We start from the raw sequence: 22,929 nt of genomic DNA, 5'->3' as shown, positions 1-22,929 counted from the left end.
CTTCATGGAGGGGGAGGGGAGGCTCAGGGAGGTACAGTACTTCATGCAGGAGGAGTGGGAGGGGAGGCTCAGGGAGGTACAGTACTTCATGCAGGAGGAGTGGGAGGGGAGGCTCAGGGAGGTAAGTACTTCATGCAGGAGGAGGGGAGGAGAGGCTCAGGGAGGTAGAGTACTTCATGCAGGAGGAGGGGGAGGGGAGGCTCAGGGAGGTAAGTACTTCATGCAGGAGGAGGGGAGCCTCGGAGGTAAGTGCTTCATGCAGGAGAAGGGGGAGGGGAGGCTCAGGGAGGTACAGTACTTCATGCAGGGGGAGGGAGGGGAGGCTCAGGGAGGTACATTATGTCATGCAGGAGGGGAGGCTCAGGGAGGTACAGTACTTCATGCAGGAGGAGAAGGGGAGGCTCAGGGAGGTAAGTACTTCATGCAGGGGGAGGGGAGGCTCAGGGAGGTAAGTACTTAATGCAGGGGAAGCTTGGCCTGGGGAGAGAGTGGATGGAGGAGGCAAAACATTTTTGGGCCCTTTTGCACCAACAGATTATCTGACAGATTTTTTAAAGCCAAAGCCAGGAAGGGACTATAAACTGAGAAAGGAAAGGAAGGAAAGACTGAGATTTCTCCTCCTTTTCACATCCATTCCTGTTTTTGGCTTTAAAAAATGTGTCAGATAATCTGTTGGTGTAGTGTGAGGTTCTGCAGAGGCTGAGGTGCATGAGGTTCTGCAGCAGCTGAGGTGTAGGATGAGGTTCTGCAGCGGCTGAGGTGTATGATGAGGTTCTGCAGCAGCTGAGGTGTAGGATGAGGTTCTGCAGTAGCTGAGGTGTAATGTGAGGTTTTGCAGCAGCTGAGGTGTAGGATGAGGTTCTGCAGCAGCTGAGGTGTAGGATGAGATTCTACAGCAGCTGAGGTGTAGGATGAGGTTCTGCAGCAGCTGAGGTGTAGGATGAGGTTCTGCAGCAGCTGAGGTGTATGATGAGGTTCAGCAGCAGCTGAAGAGTGTGACCTGGCGCGGAGCTGTGTGACCTGGCGCGGAGCTGTGTGACCTGGCGCGGAGCTGTGTGATCTGCCTTTCTTGAGGACTTGGATGCTGTGTTCTCTCTACACACCCTGCGCTCTCCTCCGCCCCCTGTTGGTGTCTCTATCACTGAGCCGCTCTATCTCCTGTCTCTATCATCCTGTGTCTGTCCATACTGTAATGTTTCTCTCTCTTTCTGTAGTCCAGTGGGGATAAGGACTGGGGGGACTGGAGACCCCACTTGGCTGTAATGTTGTCCAACCAGATGTCGGATTCAGCTCTGAACCATCGGGCTATTATGACCATGGGGGACAATCTGGGTAAGTTCTCCTATATGATGGAGCTGATGGTTTTGTGGTTGTCACTGTGCGGCATATTACGCTCTAATCCTTTCTATAGTGAATATTCAGGATAGCTCCCAGAGGGTCCGAGGAGTCTGAGGAGCTCTGTCCCCATGGTAACACTAGAAAGACGTCCCTTTTTGTTATGGAGGCTTCTGTCAGCTCCTGCAGGGTCCCTGGTGCTCCGTATATCTGTATATGTCCGTATATCTGTATATGTCCGTATATGTCTGTATATATGTGTGGTGACCTCCTGCGGTGTTATGGAGGAGGAACTGCCGGTCACTTGCCAGATGGTTAGACGTGACGCCACTCCAGTGGTGGTTGGCCGAAATATAGCTGGACCCTGAGTTGCGTTGTGACACCAGTGCCAGTTGGGCACATAGGTATGGTGGCACACCTGCTTTTATTTTGGAGGGCCGGTTATACCTTGTTCCCCTGTGGTCAGTGACCTGCTGGGCTGAGTCCCAACCCAAGTAGTACTGTGCTCTGCCGGGATGTTGGAGGATGAGGTAGAAGAATACTTGAGAAGAGGGAGAGAATACTTGTGCCCGTGTTTTGATCTTTGGGTCTTCGCACCACCTATTGCCCTAACAGTGTTGGGGGACCCGTCCTAGTGGGTGACACAAGCCCCAGACCTTGTTACCTGGGATGAGTGGAATGCTGAGGGTTCCCTGCTGACACCTGTGCTGAAGATAGAGCAAAGTTGCTAGAAGCCTATGAACTCTATCTGGATCAGTTCCAAGCCTTCTGCTTTGTGGATACTGTCCTGCACTGTGACTCTCCTTGTCCACGCATGTGTTGAGATGATCTCTGACTTGTCGTCTCTACGGAAGGGTTAAACATTGCATAGTGTCAAGTGGAGTTACTTGAGGAGAAAAGGTAACTGCATCTGCCTGCGTCTGCAAACTGAGACTGAGGAGCTGGCAGAGGGCCAGGGCCCAACTAGACTGATGAAGAGCGTTCTGGCTTGTGTCCTTCCCCTACAGAGTCCAATGACAGGGGACCCTACACTGCCTCTACCCATGTGACTTCCTATCTACAGCCCCTATTAAGGTGTGCTGCGAACGGGTGAAGAAGAAGTAAAGAGAGAAGTGATAGGACAGAAGAAGAGAACACGCTCATTGGTCTACAGATCCATATCCACCTGGAAAAAGACTGGAGGTTTAGTTAAGGCACCGCATGGGTTATGAAATGGAAACCTATATATTAGAACAGTTTAAGTGCAAATAAAACTCTGTTGATTTTCAGGCAGTAATACAATTGTCTACAATGAAATCTGATACTGGATTCATCTGTCTATGTCCGTCTAGGTGCACCCTGGCTGGTGCTGTGATGCCTCAGCGAGGCTTGTTCCTCACAAGAAAGGGGGTAAAAGGGAAGGGGAATCACGGCCAGGCCGTGTACAGGAGCGTCAACAGAGAGGTTGCAAACATGGGGGACACACAAAACAATGGGGAGCCAAGATGTCTTAACAAAACAGCTCAGCCGACAGCATAGCGTCCTTTTCAGTGTCTTGGGGGACTCTCTTTAGTGCTTTTGGGAGGTGAGAGATGCAGCTGTAGGTCTCTTCCTTGGATGTGGTGGATGAAGCCTCCTGGGTCTAAGCCTCTTACAGCATAGACAGTCCTCTCTCATAGTAGATGCTGTGGCTGTTGTCATTGGCGTTGGAGTTGTGATCACAGCAATGTTGTAGGTGACCTGGGGCTGCACGTCGGACACTGTTCACACCTCTGACACGGCTGCAGCAGGACTGGCTGTAGTGGCGTTAGCAGCGGCTTTCTGTCTCAGGTACTGATGGAGCCTTAGAACCTGCGGTGGTAGCCACAACATTCTGTTCTTCCGCCGGTGATAGGCTTCCCAGGTCCTGTAATGCAGTGGGCTTAAACGTCTCCTGTGTGTAATGCCGGGGTCTGGGGACAGCTGCTGCCCCTCTTTCTTGTTCAGAGGTGTGAGGGGTGTAATCGATGATCTCCCTTTCGGTTTTGTCTGGTCGCAGGAATGATGGATCTTTTGACTGCTCTTCGGCTCACACGGATGACTCCGAATCCTTTCTCCTTGTTGAAGGAAATGACGGTGGCTCTCCGCCTCTCTAGGGGTTTCTCACCTGGCCGCGCTGGTCTAGTAGTCTGATGAACTTGCGCTCCAGCTCTGATGCGGTCACCTGCCGGGTAGCTTTGTCACTTGGCTGTGGTTGTCACCACCAGTGCTGTCTTGTTCTGGGCATCGTCCTGCTCTGTCGCCAGATGACAGACGGGCGGCTGCTTAGCTGGGACAATGTCTCTCAGAATGTCCAGAAACTGCGGGGTCCTGCCTCTGCGGCAGCGCAGGTAGTGGAGGTGGTCCCTCCTCGGAAGGGTTGCGGCCTAGCGGCTCTGCTGGGGCCGGAGTCTCAGATATGGGCGGTGGTGCCAGGATAGCCATGCAGTCATCCTGGGGCGTAGCTAAAGGCTGATGGGCCCTGGTGCAAAATTTTAGCTTGGGGCCCCCCCATCTCCCCCCGATCAGGCAAAGTCCTATCTAACGTTATATCCAATTACTCTAATGTGCCACCATGTTCTAATGCCTTGCCACTGCCTCCACCTCATGTAGGTGCCCCCATATACTAATAACAGCATGTGCCAGCGGGCGCAGCGGGACAGATTTGTGCAGTGCTTCCCAACCTTTTCCACCTCAGGGCCCCCCTTGGAAAAAAAAATTAGCTCGGGGCGCCCCTACTAAATAATGTTCTACAAAATAAGAAAAGTGTCATACAGGGACTCACAGGTGACGTCTTCTTTGATCTGAGGCGTCACTTTCCCTTTTCCTCTCCATCCGGCCCAGACCTCCAGGATGATTCCTTCCAGATACGTTTCATCCCCTTAGAACCTGCGAGACAAACAATTTAGGCTCCGCCCATTTCTAGCAACTTCCTTCCCTTCCTCCCTCCTGTCGGCTCCCATAGTAACTGCGCTGTGTGGGATGCCCCCTTTATGTAGGATCCCCTGCTGTGCCCCCTGTATGTAGGATCCCCTGCTGTGCCCCCTGTATGTAGGATCCCCCGCTGTGCCCCCTGTATGTAGGATCCCCTGCTGTGCCCCCTGTATGTAGGATTCCCAGCTGTGCCCCCTGTATGTAGGATTCCCTGCTGTGCCCCCTGTATGTAGGATCCCCTGCTGTGCCCCCTGTATGTAGGATCCCCTACTGTGCCCCCTGTATGTAGGATCCCCTGCTGTGCCCCCTGTATGTAGGATCCCCCGCTGTGCCCCCTGTATGTAGGATTCCCAGCTGTGCCCCCTGTATGTAGGATCCCCTGCTGTGCCCCCTGTATGTAGGATTCCCTGCTGTGCCCCCTGTATGTAGGATCCCCTGCTGTGCCCCCCTGTATGTAGGATCCCCTGCTGTGCCCCCTGTATGTAGGATCCCCTGCTGTGCCCCCTGTATGTAGGATCCCCTGCTGTGCCCCCCTGTATGTAGGATCCCCTGCTGTGCCCCCTGTATGTAGGATCCCCTGCTGTGCCCCCTGTATGTAGGATCCCCTGCTGTGCCCCCCTGTATGTAGGATCCCCTGCTGTGCCCCCAGGAACTAATAATGCCCCCAGAGGTTCCCCCATGAGCTAAAAATGCACCCTGCTGTGCCCCCATGAACTAATAATGCCCCCAGAGGTGCCCCCATGAAATAATAATGCCCCCAGAGGTGCCCCCATGAAATAATAATGCCCCCAGAGTTGCTCCCCATTAAATAATGCCCCCAGAGTTGCCCCCCATTAAATAATAATGCCCCCAGAGGTGCCCCATGAACTAATAATGCCCCCAGAGGTGGCCCCCATGAGTTAATAATGCCCCCTGCTGTGCCCCCTGAATGTAGGATCCCCTGCTGTGCCCCCTGTATGTAGGATCCCCCGCTGTGCCCCCTGTATGTAGGATTCCCTGCTGTGCCCCCTGTATGTAGGATCCCCTGCTGTGCCCCCTGTATGTAGGATCCCCTGCTGTGCCCCCTGTATGTAGGATCCCCTGCTGTGCCCCCTGTATGTAGGATCCCCTGCTGTGCCCCCTGTATGTAGGATCCCCCGCTGTGCCCCCTGTATGTAGGATCCCCTGCTGTGCCCCCTGTATGTAGGATCCCCTGCTGTGCCCCCTGTATGTAGGTTCCCCTGCTTTGCCCCCTGTATGTAGGATCCCCTGCTGTGCCCCCTGTATGTAGGATCCCCTGCTGTGCCCCCTGTATGTAGGATCCCCTGCTGTGCCCCCTGTATGTAGGATCCCCTGCTGTGCCCCCTGTATGTAGGATCCCCTGCTGTGCCCCCTGTATGTAGGATCCCCTGCTGTGCCCCCTGTATGTAGGATCCCCTGCTGTGCCCCCCTGTATGTAGGATCCCCTGCTGTGCCCCCTGTATGTAGGATCCCCTGCTGTGCCCCCTGTATGTAGGATCCCCTGCTTTGCCCCCTGTATGTAGGATCCCCTGCTGTGCCCCCTGTATGTAGGATCCCCCGCTGTGCCCCCTGTATGTAGGATCCCCTGCTGTGCCCCCTGTATGTAGGATCCCCTGCTGTGCCCCCTGTATGTAGGATCCCCTGCTGTGCCCCCTGTATGTAGGATCCCCTGCTGTGCCCCCCTGTATGTAGGATCCCCTGCTGTGCCCCCATGAACTAATAATGCCCCCAGAGGTGCCCCCATGAAATAATAATGCCCCCAGAGGTGCCCCCATGAAATAATAATGCCCCCAGAGTTGCCCCCCATTAAATAATAATGCCCCCAGAGGTGCCCCATGAACTAATAATGCCCCCAGAGGTGGCCCCCATGAGCTAATATTGCCCCCTGCTGTGCCCCCATGAGCTAATAATGCCCCCAGAGGTGGCCCCCATGAGCTAATAATGCCCCCTGCTGTGCCCCCAGGAAATAACAATGCCCCCAGAGGTGCCCCCCATGAAATAATAATGCCCCCAGAGTTGCTCCCCATTAAATAATAATGCCCCAGAGGTGCCCCTATGAACTAATAATGCCCCCAGAGGTGCCCCATGAACTAATAATGCCCCCAGAGGTGCCCCCATATACTAATAATGCCCCCAGAGGTGCCCCCATATACTAATAATGCCCCCAGAGGTGCCCCCATATACTAATAATGCCCCCAGAGGTGCCCCCATGAACTAATAATGCCCCCAGAGGTGCCCCATGAACTAATAATGCCCCCAGAGGTGGCCTCCATGAACTAATAATGCCCCCTGCTGGCCCCCATGAACTAATAATGCCCCAGAGGTGCCCCCATGAACTAATAATGCCCCCAGAGGTGCCCCCATATACTAATAATGCCCCCTGCTGTGCCCCCAGGAACTAATAATGCCCCCAGAGGTGCCCCATGAACTAATAATGCCCCCAGAGTTGCCCCATAAACTAATAATGCCCCCAGAGGTGCCCCCATATACTAATAATGCCCCCAGAGGTGCCCCCATATACTAATAATGCCCCCAGAGGTGCCCCCATACACTAATAATGCCCCCAGAGGTGCGCCCATACACTAATAATGCCCCCAGAGGTGCCCCCATATACTAATAATGCCCCCAGAGGTGCCCCCAGGAACTAATAATGCCCCCAGAGGTGCACCATGAACTAATAATGCCCCCAGAGGTGCCCCCATATACTAATAATGCCCCCTGCTGTGCCCCCATGAACTAATAATGCCCCCAGAGGTGCCCCCATGAACTAATAATGCCCCCTGCTGTGCCCCCATGAACTAATAATGCCCCCAGAGGTGTCCCCATATACTAATAATGCCCCCAGAGGTGCCCCCATATACTAATAATGCCCCCTGCTGTGCCCCCATGAACTAATAATGCCCCCAGAGGTGCCCCCCATATACTAATAATGCCCCCAGAGGTGCCCCCATATACTAATAATGCCCCCTGCTGTGCCCCCATGAACTAATAATGCCCCCAGAGGTGCCCCCATATACTAATAATGCCCCCAGAGGTGCCCCCATATACTAATAATGCCCCCTGCTGTGTCCCCATGAACTAATAATGCCTCCAGAGGTGCCCCCATATACTAATAATGCCCCCAGAGGTGCCCCCATATACTAATAATGCCCCCAGAGGTGCCCCCATATACTAATAATGCCCCCAGAGGTGCCCCCATATACTAATAATGCCCCCAGAGGTGCCCCCATATACTAATAATGCCCCCAGAGGTGCCCGCATATACTAATAATGCCCCCAGAGGTGCCCCTAAAAAAACAAACATCCTACTCACCTAATCTGCGCTGTGCAGGCAGCAGCTCTTCCTCCTCCTCTTAGGGCTCCATCTTGCGAGCCGCAGGGACGGGACTTCCGGCAGACGTGATGACGTCACATGATCACGCCTGCCGGAGAGGTCACGGCCTCCCATAGGCTGCTGGTATGAAGTGCCGGCAGCCTATGGGAGGGAATACAGGAGCAGGACGCTGACAGGTCCTGCTCCTGTATTCTGATCGCTTTAATGTTCCGCCCGCTCACTGTGCTCACTGTGAGGGTGGAACATCAAAGTGATCTGTGCATGCTTAAAGAGACAAGTGGCAGGGGGGCTGTGTGGGCCCCCCTAGTGTAGGGGCCCGGTCGCCATGGCGACCGCTGCGACTCCTATAGCTACCTCACTGCAGTCATCATCAAACGTGGCCTCCGCCATGTGCTCATCCTCGTCTATGATGGAAAAATCAGAGTACACTTCACTATCTCGATCGGGGTCCCAGATCCTGAAAAAGCTGCTTTGTCCTCCTTGGGACTCCTCCCAGGGGGTCTGCTGGGTGCCGGATCGGTGATGGCAGGAACTGGGGCTGCAATAAGTGCTTGCTTGCTTGCAGCCGCCACTGACCAGTGGGCCAGGGCTCCCACAATCTCAGAGATTGCATTTGTCGCAGCGTCCATGACTTGTTGCTCTCCGCTTGTCATCTTGAAGCAACTGTGGGAGAAGTCATCACTTCCGGTGAAGCAAAGGGGACGTACATGGGCGTCAGCCTTCTCCAACATGGCTGTGCTGAAAGTCTAGGCAAGTAGGTGTCTTACCATCAGGGGTCCTCCCGGAAACAATGTTCCTGTGTTCCGCCAGGGGGCAGCGTTGGCCCTTTGGCGCCTTTTCTGAGGAATCTTGATGCGCTTTAGGTGTAGTTTTCCCGCGGTTTTGTTTTTGAAAGTTGTTGTGCACTTAGCAAATACAGGATACAGTCCCGAAAGAATGGCTCCCCCACTTTTACATGCACTGTCGGGGGGTTTCCTTGGGGTACTTTTCTTCAGGGCAATAGGTGTTTTGGTGCTTAGCACTTTGTACTCTTTATTGCAGAAACGAGTTGCACAGTTCTTGGCAATCTTTGTACAGTAAATCACACACCATACACAGTTCTCTAGGAGAGCAGTTATGGGCAACAACAAGGTTTGAATCCTGTTTGTGACGCCAATTCTGTGGTGACCCCCTGCGGTGTCATGGCGGAGGTACGGCCAGTCACTTGCCAGATGATGAAGTGTGACACCAGTTCTATGGTGGTTAGCTGAGCTATAGCCAGGCCCAATGATATGTTGTGATGCCAGTGCCGGTTGGGCACATAGGTATGGTGGCACACCTGCTTTTATTTTAGAGGGCCGATTATACCTTGTTCCCCTGTGGTCAGTGACCTGTTGGGCTGTGGCGGGGTCCCTTGGGTTGTAGTCATGGTGGTCCGGAGTGGAGCAATGACCCACCCGGACTATTGGTACTGCCACATACAGAAAGGGGAGATGACCCAAGGAATGCTCATGTACTGTGTTGGTGCGGAGCGAGAACTCACAGAGTCTCTTTATCGTAAGGCCTGCTTTACTTAGTAAAACCTTGTGTACGGCAGGTCATACAGCTTTGCCTTGAAGCAATACTTCACGCGTAATAAGACACTTGATAAGTTAGGATCCAGATCTGTAGTGAGCGGAGAAGGAGTAGTACAGTCGTGTGGACTGAGTTGCGTGCTGAGAGTATAGAGTCAGAGGGGTAGAGAGGAGGATGTTGTGAGAGTCCCAACCCAATTAGTACTGTGCTCTGCCGGGAAGTTGGAGGATGAGGTAGAAGAATACTTGAGAAGAGAGAGAGAATACTTGTGCCCGTGTTTTGACCTTTTGGTCTTCACACCACCTATTGCCCTACCAGTGTTGGGAGACCCGTCCTAGTGGGTGACACAAGCCCCCGACCTTGTTACCTTGGATGAGCGGAATGCTGAGGATTCCCTGCTGGCACCCCCACTGAGAGATAGAGTTCATAGGTTTCTAGAAATGTAGCTCTATCCGGATCCGTTCCTAGCCTTCTGCTTTGTGAATACTGTCCTGCACTGTGACTCTCCTTGTCCGCGGCGTGGGTTGAGATGATCTCTGACTTGTCCTCTGACTTGTGCTGCGAACGGGTGAAGAAGAAGTAGAGAGAGAAGTGATAGGATAGAAGAAGAGAACACGCTCATTGGTCTACAGATCCATGTGACATAACAATAAATAATAACCCTTACAGTTCTACAGCTGTGCATCAACTAAGTATATACACTTACAATAGCGACATCTTGTGGCAAAACTTTAACACTACTTAATCACCACTGACACACAAAAAGTACAGGCTTTTACGAAGGGTGTAACTATGAGCAACACCCGTTGTGGGACACCACATATGTATATGTCTGTATATGTCTTTTATATCTGTATATGTGTCTGTATATATGTACAGTATATATGTCTGTATGTGTATGTGTATATGTCCGTATATTGCTGCGTTACTGGTGGCTAAAGGTGATACTAACCATTCTGTAGCTATTACCACATGTGGTCACTAGGTGTCACTATAAGTCTATCTCTTACTACAGCTGACGTGTATTAAAGCGACTCTGTACCCACAATCTGACCCCCCCCCCCCCCCCAAACCACTTGTACCTTCGGATAGCTGCTTTTAATCCAAGATCTGTCCTGCAGTCTGTTCGGCAGGTGATGCAGTTATTGCCCCCCAGCCCCCCCCAATAATAAAGATGCATTACATTCCCCATACACAATAAAACGTGACATAAAAGTGATCAAAAGCACAAATCCTATACATATTTGGTATCGTTACGTCCGTAATGACCCAATCTATAAAACAATATCAATAATTGTACCACACGACACACGCTGTAAAAAAAAAAAAAAAAAAACAGTACCAGAATAGCAGTATTTTATCAATCCACTTTAGAAAATACGTCATAAAAGAGATCAAAAAGTCCTATACATATAAAACTTGGTATCAATAGAAACTACAGATCTTCCCGCAAAAAAATAAGCCCAAACCAGCTCTGTCGCGCAAAAGATAAGAACGCTATGGATCTTGCAATGTGGCGACAGTTTTTGTGGGTTTTTGCTAGGAAGATAGTTTCTGTTGCGCCAAAGTGATAATAGTTAAAAAAACTACAGAAATGTGGTATCGCCGTAACCGTAGTGACCCAGAGAATACATGTATTATGTTATTAGTGACGGCCGATACGGATTATTACGGCGATCACTAATGGGCTCTACTCATCAGCTCTTTATGGCGATGGGGCAGAATAGTGCAGCGGCGCCGGTAATGCCCGCAGCCACCTCCTCCCAGCTACCGGAGATCACTGAGGGGTTGGGGCAGAGTGTGGGGTCAGTCCTGGCCAGTCCCCTCACCGGCGATCGCCGTTATTACCAGTATAACGGCGGCCACCGGTAAAAGACATTGCTAGCGCAGCTGAACGCTTTCATCTCTTCTCACCGTGAATCCACAGTGAGAGGAGATGAGAACATGTCCCCCCTGTCCCCAGAATTAACTCTAGTGACCTGGTCACTGACCCTCCCCTCCCAGGGCGGCCATCTGATCCAAGATGGCCGCCTCCATCACTGTGAACAGACACTGTTCACAGTGATGGAATTTCTAAAAATGATCAAAGCTTCATTCTCTCCACCACCAGAGGTGACAGAGAGCACGGGGCAATGATTGGTGACCACCCGGTGTGGTCCCAGTACAAGCGATTAGCGGTATATACTATATACCACTGATCGCTTGTTCCAAATGGTGGAACTTTTTTACCTGTCACCAAAGTCAAGTGCCCCGGATCACCTGTAACCACCCCGCATTACCTGTAACCACCCCGGATTACCTGTAACCACCCCGGATTACCTGTAACCACCCCGGATTACCTGTAACCACCCCAGATTACCTGTAACCACCCCAGATTGCCCGTAACCACCCCACATTACCTGTAACCACCCCGCATTACCTGTAACCACCCCAGATTACCTGTAACCACCCCGGATTACCTGTAACCACCCCGCATTACCTGTAACCACCCCACATTACCTGTAACCACCCCGCATTACCTGTAACCACCCCAGATTACCTGTAACCACCCCGCATTACCTGTAACCACCCCGCATTACCTGTAACCACCCCACATTACCTGTAACCACCCCGCATTACCTGTAACCACCCCGCATTACCTGTAACCACCCCGCATTACCTGTAACCACCCCGGATTACCTGTAACCACCCCAGATTACCTGTAACCACCCCGCATTACCTGTAACCACCCCGGATTACCTGTAACCACCCCGCATTACCTGTAACCACCCCAGATTACCTGTAACCACTCCAAATTACCTGTAACCCCCCCAGATTACCTGTAACCACCCCACATTACCTGTAACCACTCCAGATTACCTGTAAACACCCCAGATTACCTGTAACCACCCCGCATTACCTGTAACCACTCCAGATTACCTGTAACCACCCCAGATTACCTGTAACCACCCCGCATTACCTGTAACCACCCCGCATTACCTGTAACCACCTCAGATTGCCTGTAACCACCCCGCATTACCTGTAACCACCCCACATTACCTGTAACCCCCCCAGATTACCTGTAACCACCCCACATTACCTGTAACCACTCCAGATTACCTGTAAACACCCCAGATTACCTGTAACCACCCCGCATTACCTGTAACCACTCCAGATTACCTGTAACCACCCCAGATTACCTGTAACCACCCCGCATTACCTGTAACCACTCCAGATTACCTGTAACCACCTCAGATTGCCTGTAACCACCCCGCATTACCTGTAACCACCCCACATTACCTGTAACCACCCCAGATTGCCCGTAACCACCCCAGATTACCTGTAACCACCCCAGATTGCCCGTAACCACCCCAGATTACCTGTAACCACCCCAGATTGCCCATCACCACCCCAGATTGCCCATCACCACCCCAGATTGGCCGTCACCTCCCCAGATTACCTGTAACCCCCCAGATTGCCCGTAACCATCGCAGACAGCCCGTAACTAAAATGACACTCCTTCCCTTCTGAGCCCTGCTGTGTGCCCATACAGTGATTTATGCCCACATATGGGGTACCATTGTACTCAGGAGAAGCTCCGTTACAAATGTTGGGGTGCTTTTTCTCCCCTGTTCCTAGTGAAACTGAAAAATTTCAAACTAAACAAAAATATTATTGGAAAAATTCAATTTTTTTCATTTTTACGGTCTAGTCTTGAATACTTTCCTCCAATACCTGTGGGATTAAAATGCTCACTGCACCCCAAGATGTATTCTTTGAGGGGTGTACTTTCCAAGATGTGGTGACTTTTGGGGGGGGGGGGTTATTCTGCGGACACTACAGGGGCTCTGCAAACGCACCTGGCGCTCAGAAACTTCTACAGCAAAATCTGAACTGGAAATGCTAATTGGCGCTCCTTCCCTTCTGAGCCCGGCTGTGTGCCTATACAGTGGTTTATGCCCACATATGGGGTACCGTTGTACTCAGGAGAACCTGTGTTACAAAATTTGGGGTGCATTTTCTCTCATGTTTACTATGACAATGAGATACTTTAATCTTAACAAATATATTATTGGAAAATTTCTATTTTCCATTTTTTTCCGGCCTTATTGTGAATACTTTGCTCCAGCCCCTGTAGGGTTAAAATGCTTATTATACCCCTAGATTAATTCTTTTAGGTGTCTAGTTTCCAAAATGGGGTCACTTATGGGGGTTTCCAGTATACAAGCCTCCTAAATCAACAAAAAAAAAACAGTTTTGGAAATTTTATGAAAATTATAAAGAAGACATATTGATAATGTGACTTACTAACTAATTTTTGTCATGTGACTTTCTTTTTTTAGAAGCAGAGAATTTCAAAGTTCGTAAAGTGCAAATTTTTCATGATATTTTGATGTTTTTCACAAAAAACACAAGACAGTGACAAAATGTTGCCACTAACATAAAGTGCCATATGTGATGAAAAAACAATCTCAGAATGGCTAGCATACGTTACAGCATCACTGAGCTATAAGCGCATAAAGTGAGACAGGTCAGATTTTGAAAAAGGAGCCTGGTCATTAAGGTCCAAATAGGCTTGGTCCCTAAGGGGTTAAAGTTGGAGCCCCGTTCCCTACGGGTGTACCTGTCCCTCCTCCCCACCCTCTTCAGCATTAGGAATGCCACTGGAACATTTACTCCTGTTTGAACATTGCACAGGTGTCTTAATGATCCAGCCCATTGTGGGCTGCAGAGTCGCTTTAAGGATTAGTGGTGTATATGGGACTATGCAGATGGATGCCGCCTGCAAAAATGTTGGCCTGTTGGACAGTCCCTGCAAAGGTCTCCTCACAAAAAGATTAATTTCTGCCCCCCTATCTGACCAGCCAGTCCAACCGACTAACCAGTGGGAAGCACCCCCTGATGTGTGATAGGTGGTAAGGGGAGATTACCAAGGTCCTGGCCAGTCACTCTGCCCTGTATGCCGACCCTACCCTGGTCACTGCCCTGTATGCCGACCCTACCCTGGTCACAGCCCTGTATGCCGACCCTACCCTGGTCACTGCCCTGTATGCCGACCCTACCCTGGTCACTGCCCTGTATGCCGACCCTACCCTGGTCACTGCCCTGTATGCCGACCCTACCCTGGTCACTGCCCTGTATGCCGACCCTACCCTGGTCACTGCCCTGTATGCCGACCCAACCCTGGTCACTGCCCTGTATGCCGACCCTACCCTGGTCACAGCGGTGTATTACATAGCAACACAAATCCTCCACAACTGGGTCCAACAGGCGCAGGTCCAGGATTTTACAAGGCAAAATGAATCACTAAAAATGTAACCAGAGACAAAAGGAACACACAAATATGCAACAAAGGATAGAAATATAAAATTGGATAGTAAAAGACAAAGCACAACAACATGACTTTGGTATTGTAGAGTATGGTTCCAAAAACCACGCCCCACAATACCAACCCTCCCCTTCCAACCCCGCACGCCCACCCCCTTTTCCACCCGTTTTCCCCAAAAAAAACACGGAGACGTTGTTTTGGCTAAATGTGGCCACAGCAGCCAATGTTTATTTATACAAAACATACAAAGAGTATATAAGTTTTATTGCAACTAACTCAATAAATTTATTATAACATTAACACAGGTTACAGTAGGCCCGGAGGAGGTCCTTGTAGTTAACCGTAGATCTGATGCCCAACTTCTAATTATTAATCTCTGTAGTTATTTGCCTCCAGCCGCAAAGCCGACAAAGCCCGAGACACCAAGCCATGTATGGCTACCAAAACCAACTCCCCCCAACACCAATGCCCGCTCGATTCCATCCTGCAAAGCCAAGGCCCAAAGATCAATACCAAGTGTTGACAATGAACCCCGTCTCTCAACCAAAATCCCTCCTGGCCACCCTCTAACTCCATGTGCTACACTGCCACGCCCCCGTTTCTCATAACAAAACCGGAGATTGCCCTGTTGACTTTAATTCTAGCCTTGTTCAACCTCACAACTGATCTGGTTGTGCGCCACGTTGCCCACGGAACAATTTCCGACCAAACAATGATTGTATGCGGGAACTCCGTCCACAGCCTGAACAGATCATTCCGGAAATCCCCGATCAGCTCCCGCATAGGGCGTGCGCCCAAATAATTTCCTCCTACGTGGAGAACTAATACCTTAGGAGGTCGATCCAACCCCACAAAGTGGTGAACCAAGGGCAAGACTCTGCTCCACACCAAGCCGCTAACACCAAGCCATCTGATGACCGCCACCTCCCGCGAGAAACCAAGCTGCCTCCCGTTTGGGCGGACGTCCACGCGCCGAGCCCCCCGAACCACGTATGAATGCACCAGTATCCAAACTAAGGATGGGGCTACGTCTGCAAAAGGAAAAAACACAACGCAACACCACTGCCTAAGATCATGTTAAACACCCCCCCCCCCCCCCACACCCAGTAACCCTATGTCCTCCCCTAAGCACTCAATTTCTTAATTTCCAGTATAATCTGGGACAACATAGCTTTTGTAACAATCAGACTCCCAACGACCAATCCTTTTCACTTCCTCCGCCCCCAGCCCCCAGCAGAATGTGGAGCAAAACAGGACGGATCCAACCCCAACACCGACAAACATCGCCGAAAAATAACAGTAAACTGGTATCTGGACAAGTACTTCCCATCTGCATGGCACAACAACGGAAGAGCACCAGAAGGGCGCACTCCCAAAAATAGCTCCAAACACCGAACCGGGCAAACCACCGACTAGACCACTCCCCCAAGCACTACCCCGTGACCAGCTCCCAACTGGTCCGTTTTGGACTTTCTAATCCAAAACTCTACCCTGCCCGAAGAAACCTGCACATCAGACATCAACAACCCACCCAATCTATTCTCACTAGGCGCCACAAGTTCACTAATCCTGAGGGCCCCAAAAAAGGCTAACACAAATGCCAGTCTGAATAGCACTGTCTCATAGGGAGAACAGCACACTTCATTCACTCCCCCCCCCCACCCCCAACCTTTCTAACAGCTGAAAACCGACGGGTCGGCGGGAATCCCTAACAGACCTATCCCTCCTAAACCCATTTACTGCCTGGGCCACCACAAAATCCTTTGTAACATCAGGCAACCGACGCAACTTAAAGCCAAAGGCTAAGCCAGCCAACACCCGGTTAAGTCTTGACACCGACCACCCCCGAACCGACATGTCCCCCAGCCAACAAAGCAAGCTTACTCTCATTCCCTTCTTGAGGAACCCCCCCCCCAGACTCTCACACCACTCACATCCACAGCCGCCACGCTGACTCGTAAGAGGCCCACGTACCAGTAGCCAGGGAAGACCGAATTAACTGTCCCACTGCCCGCAGCCCAGCTCCCAGAGGTGCTCCGGACACTTCAGACCAATTATCCCTGCGAACGGGAGAGAGAATCCCCAATTGAATTAAGGCTTCCCGGCACATGTACGGTCAACCTGATAAAATGATGGGTGGGCCTTCTCACCCGCGGTAGCAGCCGCTAACCTACGACAAAACACCCGACCCATAGGGATGATCCTGCAGGCGAAGTTCAGCTTCCTCAGCAGCGATTGCAGCACCCTAAGTTGAACCTTCTTTAATCCACCCAACCTCATGCCTCAAGGACAACAGTTTGTCCTCCGGCAGCCGACACTCCATGGCAATGGAAACAATAGTGATTCCCAAGAAACTCAGCACCGTAGTAGGCCCCTCCGTTTTTTTGGGTGCAAGGGGGACTCCGAAAGACTGAGTTACCCCTTCTAAGGTGTCCAGAAGTGCCCGGCAGACAGGGGAACCCGCTGGGCCGATGCATAAAAAAATCGTCCAAATAATGGATAAGGGACTGGACACCGGCCACGTCCTGTACCACCCACTTGATGAACGAGCTAAATGCCTCGAAGTAAGCACATGAGATGGAACATCCCATGGGCAAACAACGATCCACATATTATGCACCGTCCCAGAAGCAACCCAGGAGCCGGACATTATCGGCATGGACCGGCAGGAGTCGAAACGCCGACTCCACGTGAGCCTTAGCCATCAGGGCACCCTCCCCATAAGCCCCCCAACCACCGATTGAGTAATTGGGGAACCTAACGGGGGCCTAACCTCACTACCCTGAGACATCAGAATAGGGGGAAAAGGATAAGACAGGGACAAACACTCACCAGACAGCGCAGGTGCTGTGATCCCACCAGCCGGCATCACACGTTGAGCATCCGACTCCGTCCGCTCTGCAGGGCTGGGTCTGCTCTCTTCATCAAGCGCCCCACCAGAAGCCCAGCTGGAGGCACGACTGTGGCCTGTGGGTGCTGCCAGGACTGCAGGGTCTTGTGCCGCAACGAGCTGCAGGCCAGGGGCCACCAGGACAGGCGCCACGCCATCTATGGAGGGATGTGTCACGGTTGAGCGGGGTCTAGGCCGGGACGTATTGGGACCACAATCTGAGGGCGGGAAGGCCAGCGGGAAGGCTGGAGCATTGCCGGAGGCCGCTGCCGCGGAGTAGTCTTGAGAAGCTGAGAAGGGACGGGCAGGCCCCGCCCCCAAACGCCAGGAGGGGACCTGCTCCTCACCGCTAGGCCAGGCCACATGTACGGATTCCTCACGGACCGAGCCCGCCTGCCAGAGGCAGTAGGCCACGGGGCTTGGCCAGGAGGGTCCCCGGAGGGGCTCTGTGGGTGCCACCTGACCCCTGCATCTGCGATGCCCTGGCCCCTAGGGGCCACTCCGCGGTATAGATGGTGCTAACAGGCAGGAACCGGGGCAGCTGTAGGATATAGGGTTGTCACGGTGTAGGCACGAGGGTGATACAGCTGGAAACCGGGCTCCTGACCATGCGGGAATACTGGGCATGCGATTCTTCGTTGTCCTTAGTCAGGGCACCAATTACCACACCAATGCCAAGGGTCAGAAACACCGGTAGTTGTGTATTTATTGTAACGGTGGTAACTAGTAGCAACAGTCTCTCCGGATGCAACCGGGAATAAGGCAATCTTGGATAAAGCAGAGTAATGGGTGATGCTGCAATAGGCTGTGAGAGTAGCGTGCTGAATGATGGGAGTAGTAGTGAAACTGAAGTAGAAATGCTGGGTGGAATGAGACTTGAATGAAATACTTGCTGTTGATGATTTGAGAAGATGATGATGAGAGGAACTGAAGAATGGCTGAAGAATCGACACCCAGATGAGAATCTTGAGACTTGAGACAGGAACACAGCCAGTGGACTGGAGCAGCAGAGCACACGCAGGCCTCTCTCTCTCTCTTAGCAGGGAGAGAGGACAGACACACAACTTGTCTCCTGAAGGTGGAGGACAAGACTGAGGTAGCACAGAAAGTCACATGGTAACCCCAGCCAAAAGCGCGATGACCATTGGAGTTACCATGGAAGCAGGGCACAGTCACGTGACATCCAGCCATTGCATCATCACACCATTAGGCATATACAGAGAAATATACATGAGAAGTACCATACTTGAACACTAGGAGGCGACATAATACCATTAGACACTGATACCTGAATATACATGCAATAAATGAATGAAATGGCAGACCTGAATACTGAGAAGGGTAAAACAATACACGCAGTTTGCAGTGGACCATAGCTTTCCAGAACAGAACCAGTTGTAATAAAAGTATGAGCAGAAGAAGGGCTGTTCTGGGACATTGCACATCTACCTGTTCCGGGCTTAACCTAGCCAGCGGACGAGTCCTGCCGACGGGGCGCCAGGCGGTCGGCGAGGGAGAAGGATCCCGCACCGGGGGAGCAGCTGCCAGCAGCTCCCTAAGCCTCTCCTCTAACCACGCCGCATCAGTGGAGCTGGCAGCAGCTCGGATCTGCTCCAGGAGGCCAGGTACGTCAGCCATGGTGAGGGGAGGACAAAACTGGAGATCTGCACTGTTCAACGGTCTCCTGCCGGAATGTTCTCCTGCTCACCCCCGCCCCCTAATATAGCCTCCATTGGTCCTTCCCCCAGACCCACGTGCAGGTCCCACCTCCAAACCCCAGTCATGCGGGCCTGCGGCCCCGTTCCAGCCCTTCTTTATCATCACTGCCAGCTACTGTCTATAGATTTATTTACTCTTTATTGACTGAGAGTGGTCTCTATCTGTCAGATCGCTCCTCTAGGATCCGCTCTAGCACCGTCCATACACCGTCCATATCATACAGGATGGCGGAGAGGAGCGGCAGCTGTCTATACCGTCCATATCATACAGGATGGCGGAGAGGAGCGGCAGCTGTCTATACCGTCCATATCATACAGGATGGCGGAGAGGAGCGGCAGCCGTCTATACCATCCATATCATACAGGATGGCGGAGAGGAGCGGCAGCTGTCTATACCGTCCATATCATACAGGATGGCGGAGAGGAGCGGCAGGTGTCTATACCGTCCATATCATACAGGATGGCGGAGAGGAGCGGCAGCCGTCTATACCGTCCATATCATACAGGATGGCGGAAAGGAGCGGCAGCCATCTATACCGTCCATATCATACAGGATGGCGGAGAGGAGCGGCAGCCATCTATACCGTCCATATCATACAGGATGGCGGAGAGGAGCGGCAGGTGTCTATACCGTCCATATCATACAGGATGGCGGAGAGGAGCGGCAGCTGTCTATACCGTCCATATCATACAGGATGGCGGAGAGGAGCGGCAGGTGTCTATACCGTCCATATCATACAGGATGGCGGAGAGGAGCGGCAGCTGTCTATACCGTCCATATCATACAGGATGGCGGAGAGGAGCGGCAGCTGTCTATACCGTCCATATCATACAGGATGGCGGAGAGGAGCGGCAGCCGTCTATACCATCCATATCATACAGGATGGCGGAGAGGAGCGGCAGCTGTCTATACCGTCCATATCATACAGGATGGCGGAGAGGAGCGGCAGGTGTCTATACCGTCCATATCATACAGGATGGCGGAGAGGAGCGGCAGCCTTCTATACCGTCCATATCATACAGGATGGCGGAAAGGAGCGGCAGCCATCTATACCGTCCATATCATACAGGATGGCGGAGAGGAGCGGCAGCCATCTATACCGTCCATATCATACAGGATGGCGGAGAGGAGCGGCAGCTGTCTATACCGTCCATATCATACAGGATGGCGGAGAGGAGCGGCAGCCGTCTATACCGTCCATATCATACAGGATGGCGGAGAGGAGCGGCAGGTGTCTATACCGTCCATATCATACAGGATGGCGGAGAGGAGCGGCAGCTGTCTATACCGTCCATATCATACAGGATGGCGGAGAGGAGCGGCAGGTGTCTATACCGTCCATATCATACAGGATGGCGGAGAGGAGCGGCAGCTGTCTATACCGTCCATATCATACAGGATGGCGGAGAGGAGCGGCAGCCATCTATACCGTCCATATCATACAGGATGGCGGAGAGGAGCGGCAGGTGTCTATACCGTCCATATCATACAGGATGGCGGAGAGGAGCGGCAGCCGTCTATACCGTCCATATCATCCAGGATGGCGGAGAGGAGCGGCAGCTGTCTATACCGTCCATATCATACAGGATGGCGGAGAGGAGCGGCAGCCGTCTATACCGTCCATATCATACAGGATGGCGGAGAGGAGCGGCAGCCGTCTATACCGTCCATATCATCCAGGATGGCGGAGAGGAGCGGCAGCCATCTATACCGTCCATATCATACAGGATGGCGGAGAGGAGCGGCAGCCATCTATACCGTCCATATCATACAGGATGGCGGAGAGGAGCGGCAGCTATCTATACCGTCCATATCATACAGGATGGCGGAGAGGAGCGTCAGCCGTCTATACCGTCCATATCATACAGGATGGCGGAGAGAAGCGGCAGCTGTCTATACCGTCCATATCATACAGGATGGCGGAGAGAAGCGGCAGGTGTTCATACCGTCCATATCATACAGGATGGCGGAGAGGAGCGGCAGGTGTCTATACCGTCCATATCATACAGGATGGCGGAGAGGAGCGGCAGCCGTCTATACCGTCCATATCATACAGGATGGCGGAGAGGAGCGGCAGCCGCCTATACCGTCCATATCATACAGGATGGCGGAGAGGAGCGGCAGCCGTCTATACCGTCCATATCATACAGGATGGCGGAGAGGAGCGGCAGCCGTCTATACCGTCCATATCATACAGGATGGTGGAGAGGAGCGACAGCCGTCTATACCGTCCATATCATACAGGATGGCGGAGAGGAGCGGCAGCCATCTATACCGTCCATATCATACAGGATGGCGGAGAGGAGCGGCAGGTGTCTATACCGTCCATATCATACAGGATGGCGGAGAAGAGCGGCAGTGTTATCCAGTCACAGTATGGCGGTATTAGTCAGGTCTGGTATAGCGGTGTTATCCAGTCACAGTATGGCGGTATTGGTCAGGTCTGGTATAGCGGTGTCATCCAGTCACAGTATGGCGGTATTGGTCAGGTCTGGTGTGGCGGTGTTATCCAGTCTTAGTATGGTGGTATTGGTCAGGTGTGTTATGGCGGTGTTATCCAGTCACAGTATGGTGGTATTGGTCAGGTTTGGTGTGGCGGTGTTATCCAGTCACAGTATGGTGGTATCAGGTCTGGTGTGGCGGTGTTATCCAGTCACAGTGTGGCGGTATTGGTCAGGTCTGGTATGGCGGTGTTATCCTGTCACAGTATGGTGGTATCAGGTCTGGTGTGGCGGTGTTATCCAGTCACAGTATGGCGGTATTGGTCAGGTCTGGTATGACGTTGTTATCCAGTCACAGTGTGGCCGTATTGGTCAGGTCTGGTATAGCGGTGTTATCCAGTCACAGTATGGCGGTATTGGTTAGGTCTGGTATAGTGGTGTTATCCAGTCACAGTGTGGCGGTATTGGTCAGGTCTGGCGTTGTTATCCAGTCACAGTATGGTGGTATCAGGTCTGGTGTGGCGGTGTTATCCAGTCACAGTGTGGCGGTATTGGTCAGGTCTGGTATGGCGTTGTTATCCAGTCACAGTATGGCTGTATTGGTCAGGTCTGGTGTAGCGGTGTTATCCAGTCTTAGTATGGTGGTATTGGTCAGGTCTGGTATGACGGTGTTATCCAGTCACAGTATGGTGGTATCAGGTCTGGTGTGGCGGTGTTGTCCAGTCACAGTATGGCGGTATTGGTCAGGTCTGGTATGGCGGTGTTATCCAGTCACAGTGTGGCGGTATTGGTCAGGTCTGGTGTGGCAGTGTTATCCAGTCACAGTATGGCGGTATTGGTCAGGTCTGGTATGGCGGTGTTATTCAGACAATGTTTCTACATGTAGAGAAATGCAAGTGGCCGAAACCACTCTCCCCAAGATCCCAAAATGGGGCGTCTTCAGGTTCAGCGACTAGGGCAGCAGCAGCTGTTAAAACGGCCCTGCCCAGCACCCTTCCTAACCTTGGAGAGGGTGCTGGGGGATGATGTGGGGACAGCTGCAGAACAGCACAGTCTGGGCCACAGGGGGTTAATTGTTCTATCTGGGGAAATAAATATAAGAACAATAAAATGAGTAAGACATTAAAGCTCAGGCGGTGCGGAGGAGACTCCTGTATATGTCAGAGCTTCTAATTGTGCAAATAGTGAAGTGTACAAACGCTCTGTGCGCCACCTGGTGGTGAAGTGTTGAAATTACAAGATGGAAGGATCAGCGTTTGCAGGTGAATCAGAATTTCTTTATTCCGAGACCCATAAGACCACGGACACATCTTCTCGCCCCGGTCTCCCGCAGTGCACCGGGGATTACACGTTTCTCTCCTCTTTCTCTATATTACCTGTGGTAAATTGCCATAAACCTAACGCAGAATGATGGGAG

General features: G+C 52.1%; 1 protein-coding gene across 4 annotated transcripts in view; it reads left to right on the top strand.

The window, feature by feature from the left end:
* SEC16B (SEC16 homolog B, endoplasmic reticulum export factor) overlaps positions 1 to 22,929 on the top strand; it is a 308,666-nt gene that overhangs the window by 118,420 nt on the left and 167,317 nt on the right. For all 4 annotated transcript variants that reach the window (XM_069981715.1, XM_069981717.1, XM_069981713.1 and 1 more), the window contains exon 11: positions 1,215 to 1,332. In XM_069981715.1, the coding sequence (XP_069837816.1) occupies positions 1,215 to 1,332 (118 nt within the window). The remainder of the gene's footprint in view (positions 1 to 1,214; positions 1,333 to 22,929) is intronic.

Source organism: Dendropsophus ebraccatus, chromosome 8 (genome assembly GCF_027789765.1).
Source record: "Dendropsophus ebraccatus isolate aDenEbr1 chromosome 8, aDenEbr1.pat, whole genome shotgun sequence".
Classification (NCBI taxonomy): domain Eukaryota; kingdom Metazoa; phylum Chordata; class Amphibia; order Anura; family Hylidae; genus Dendropsophus; species Dendropsophus ebraccatus.
Note: the sequence above shows the minus strand (reverse complement) of the source record. Positions and strands in the feature narration are given on the sequence as shown.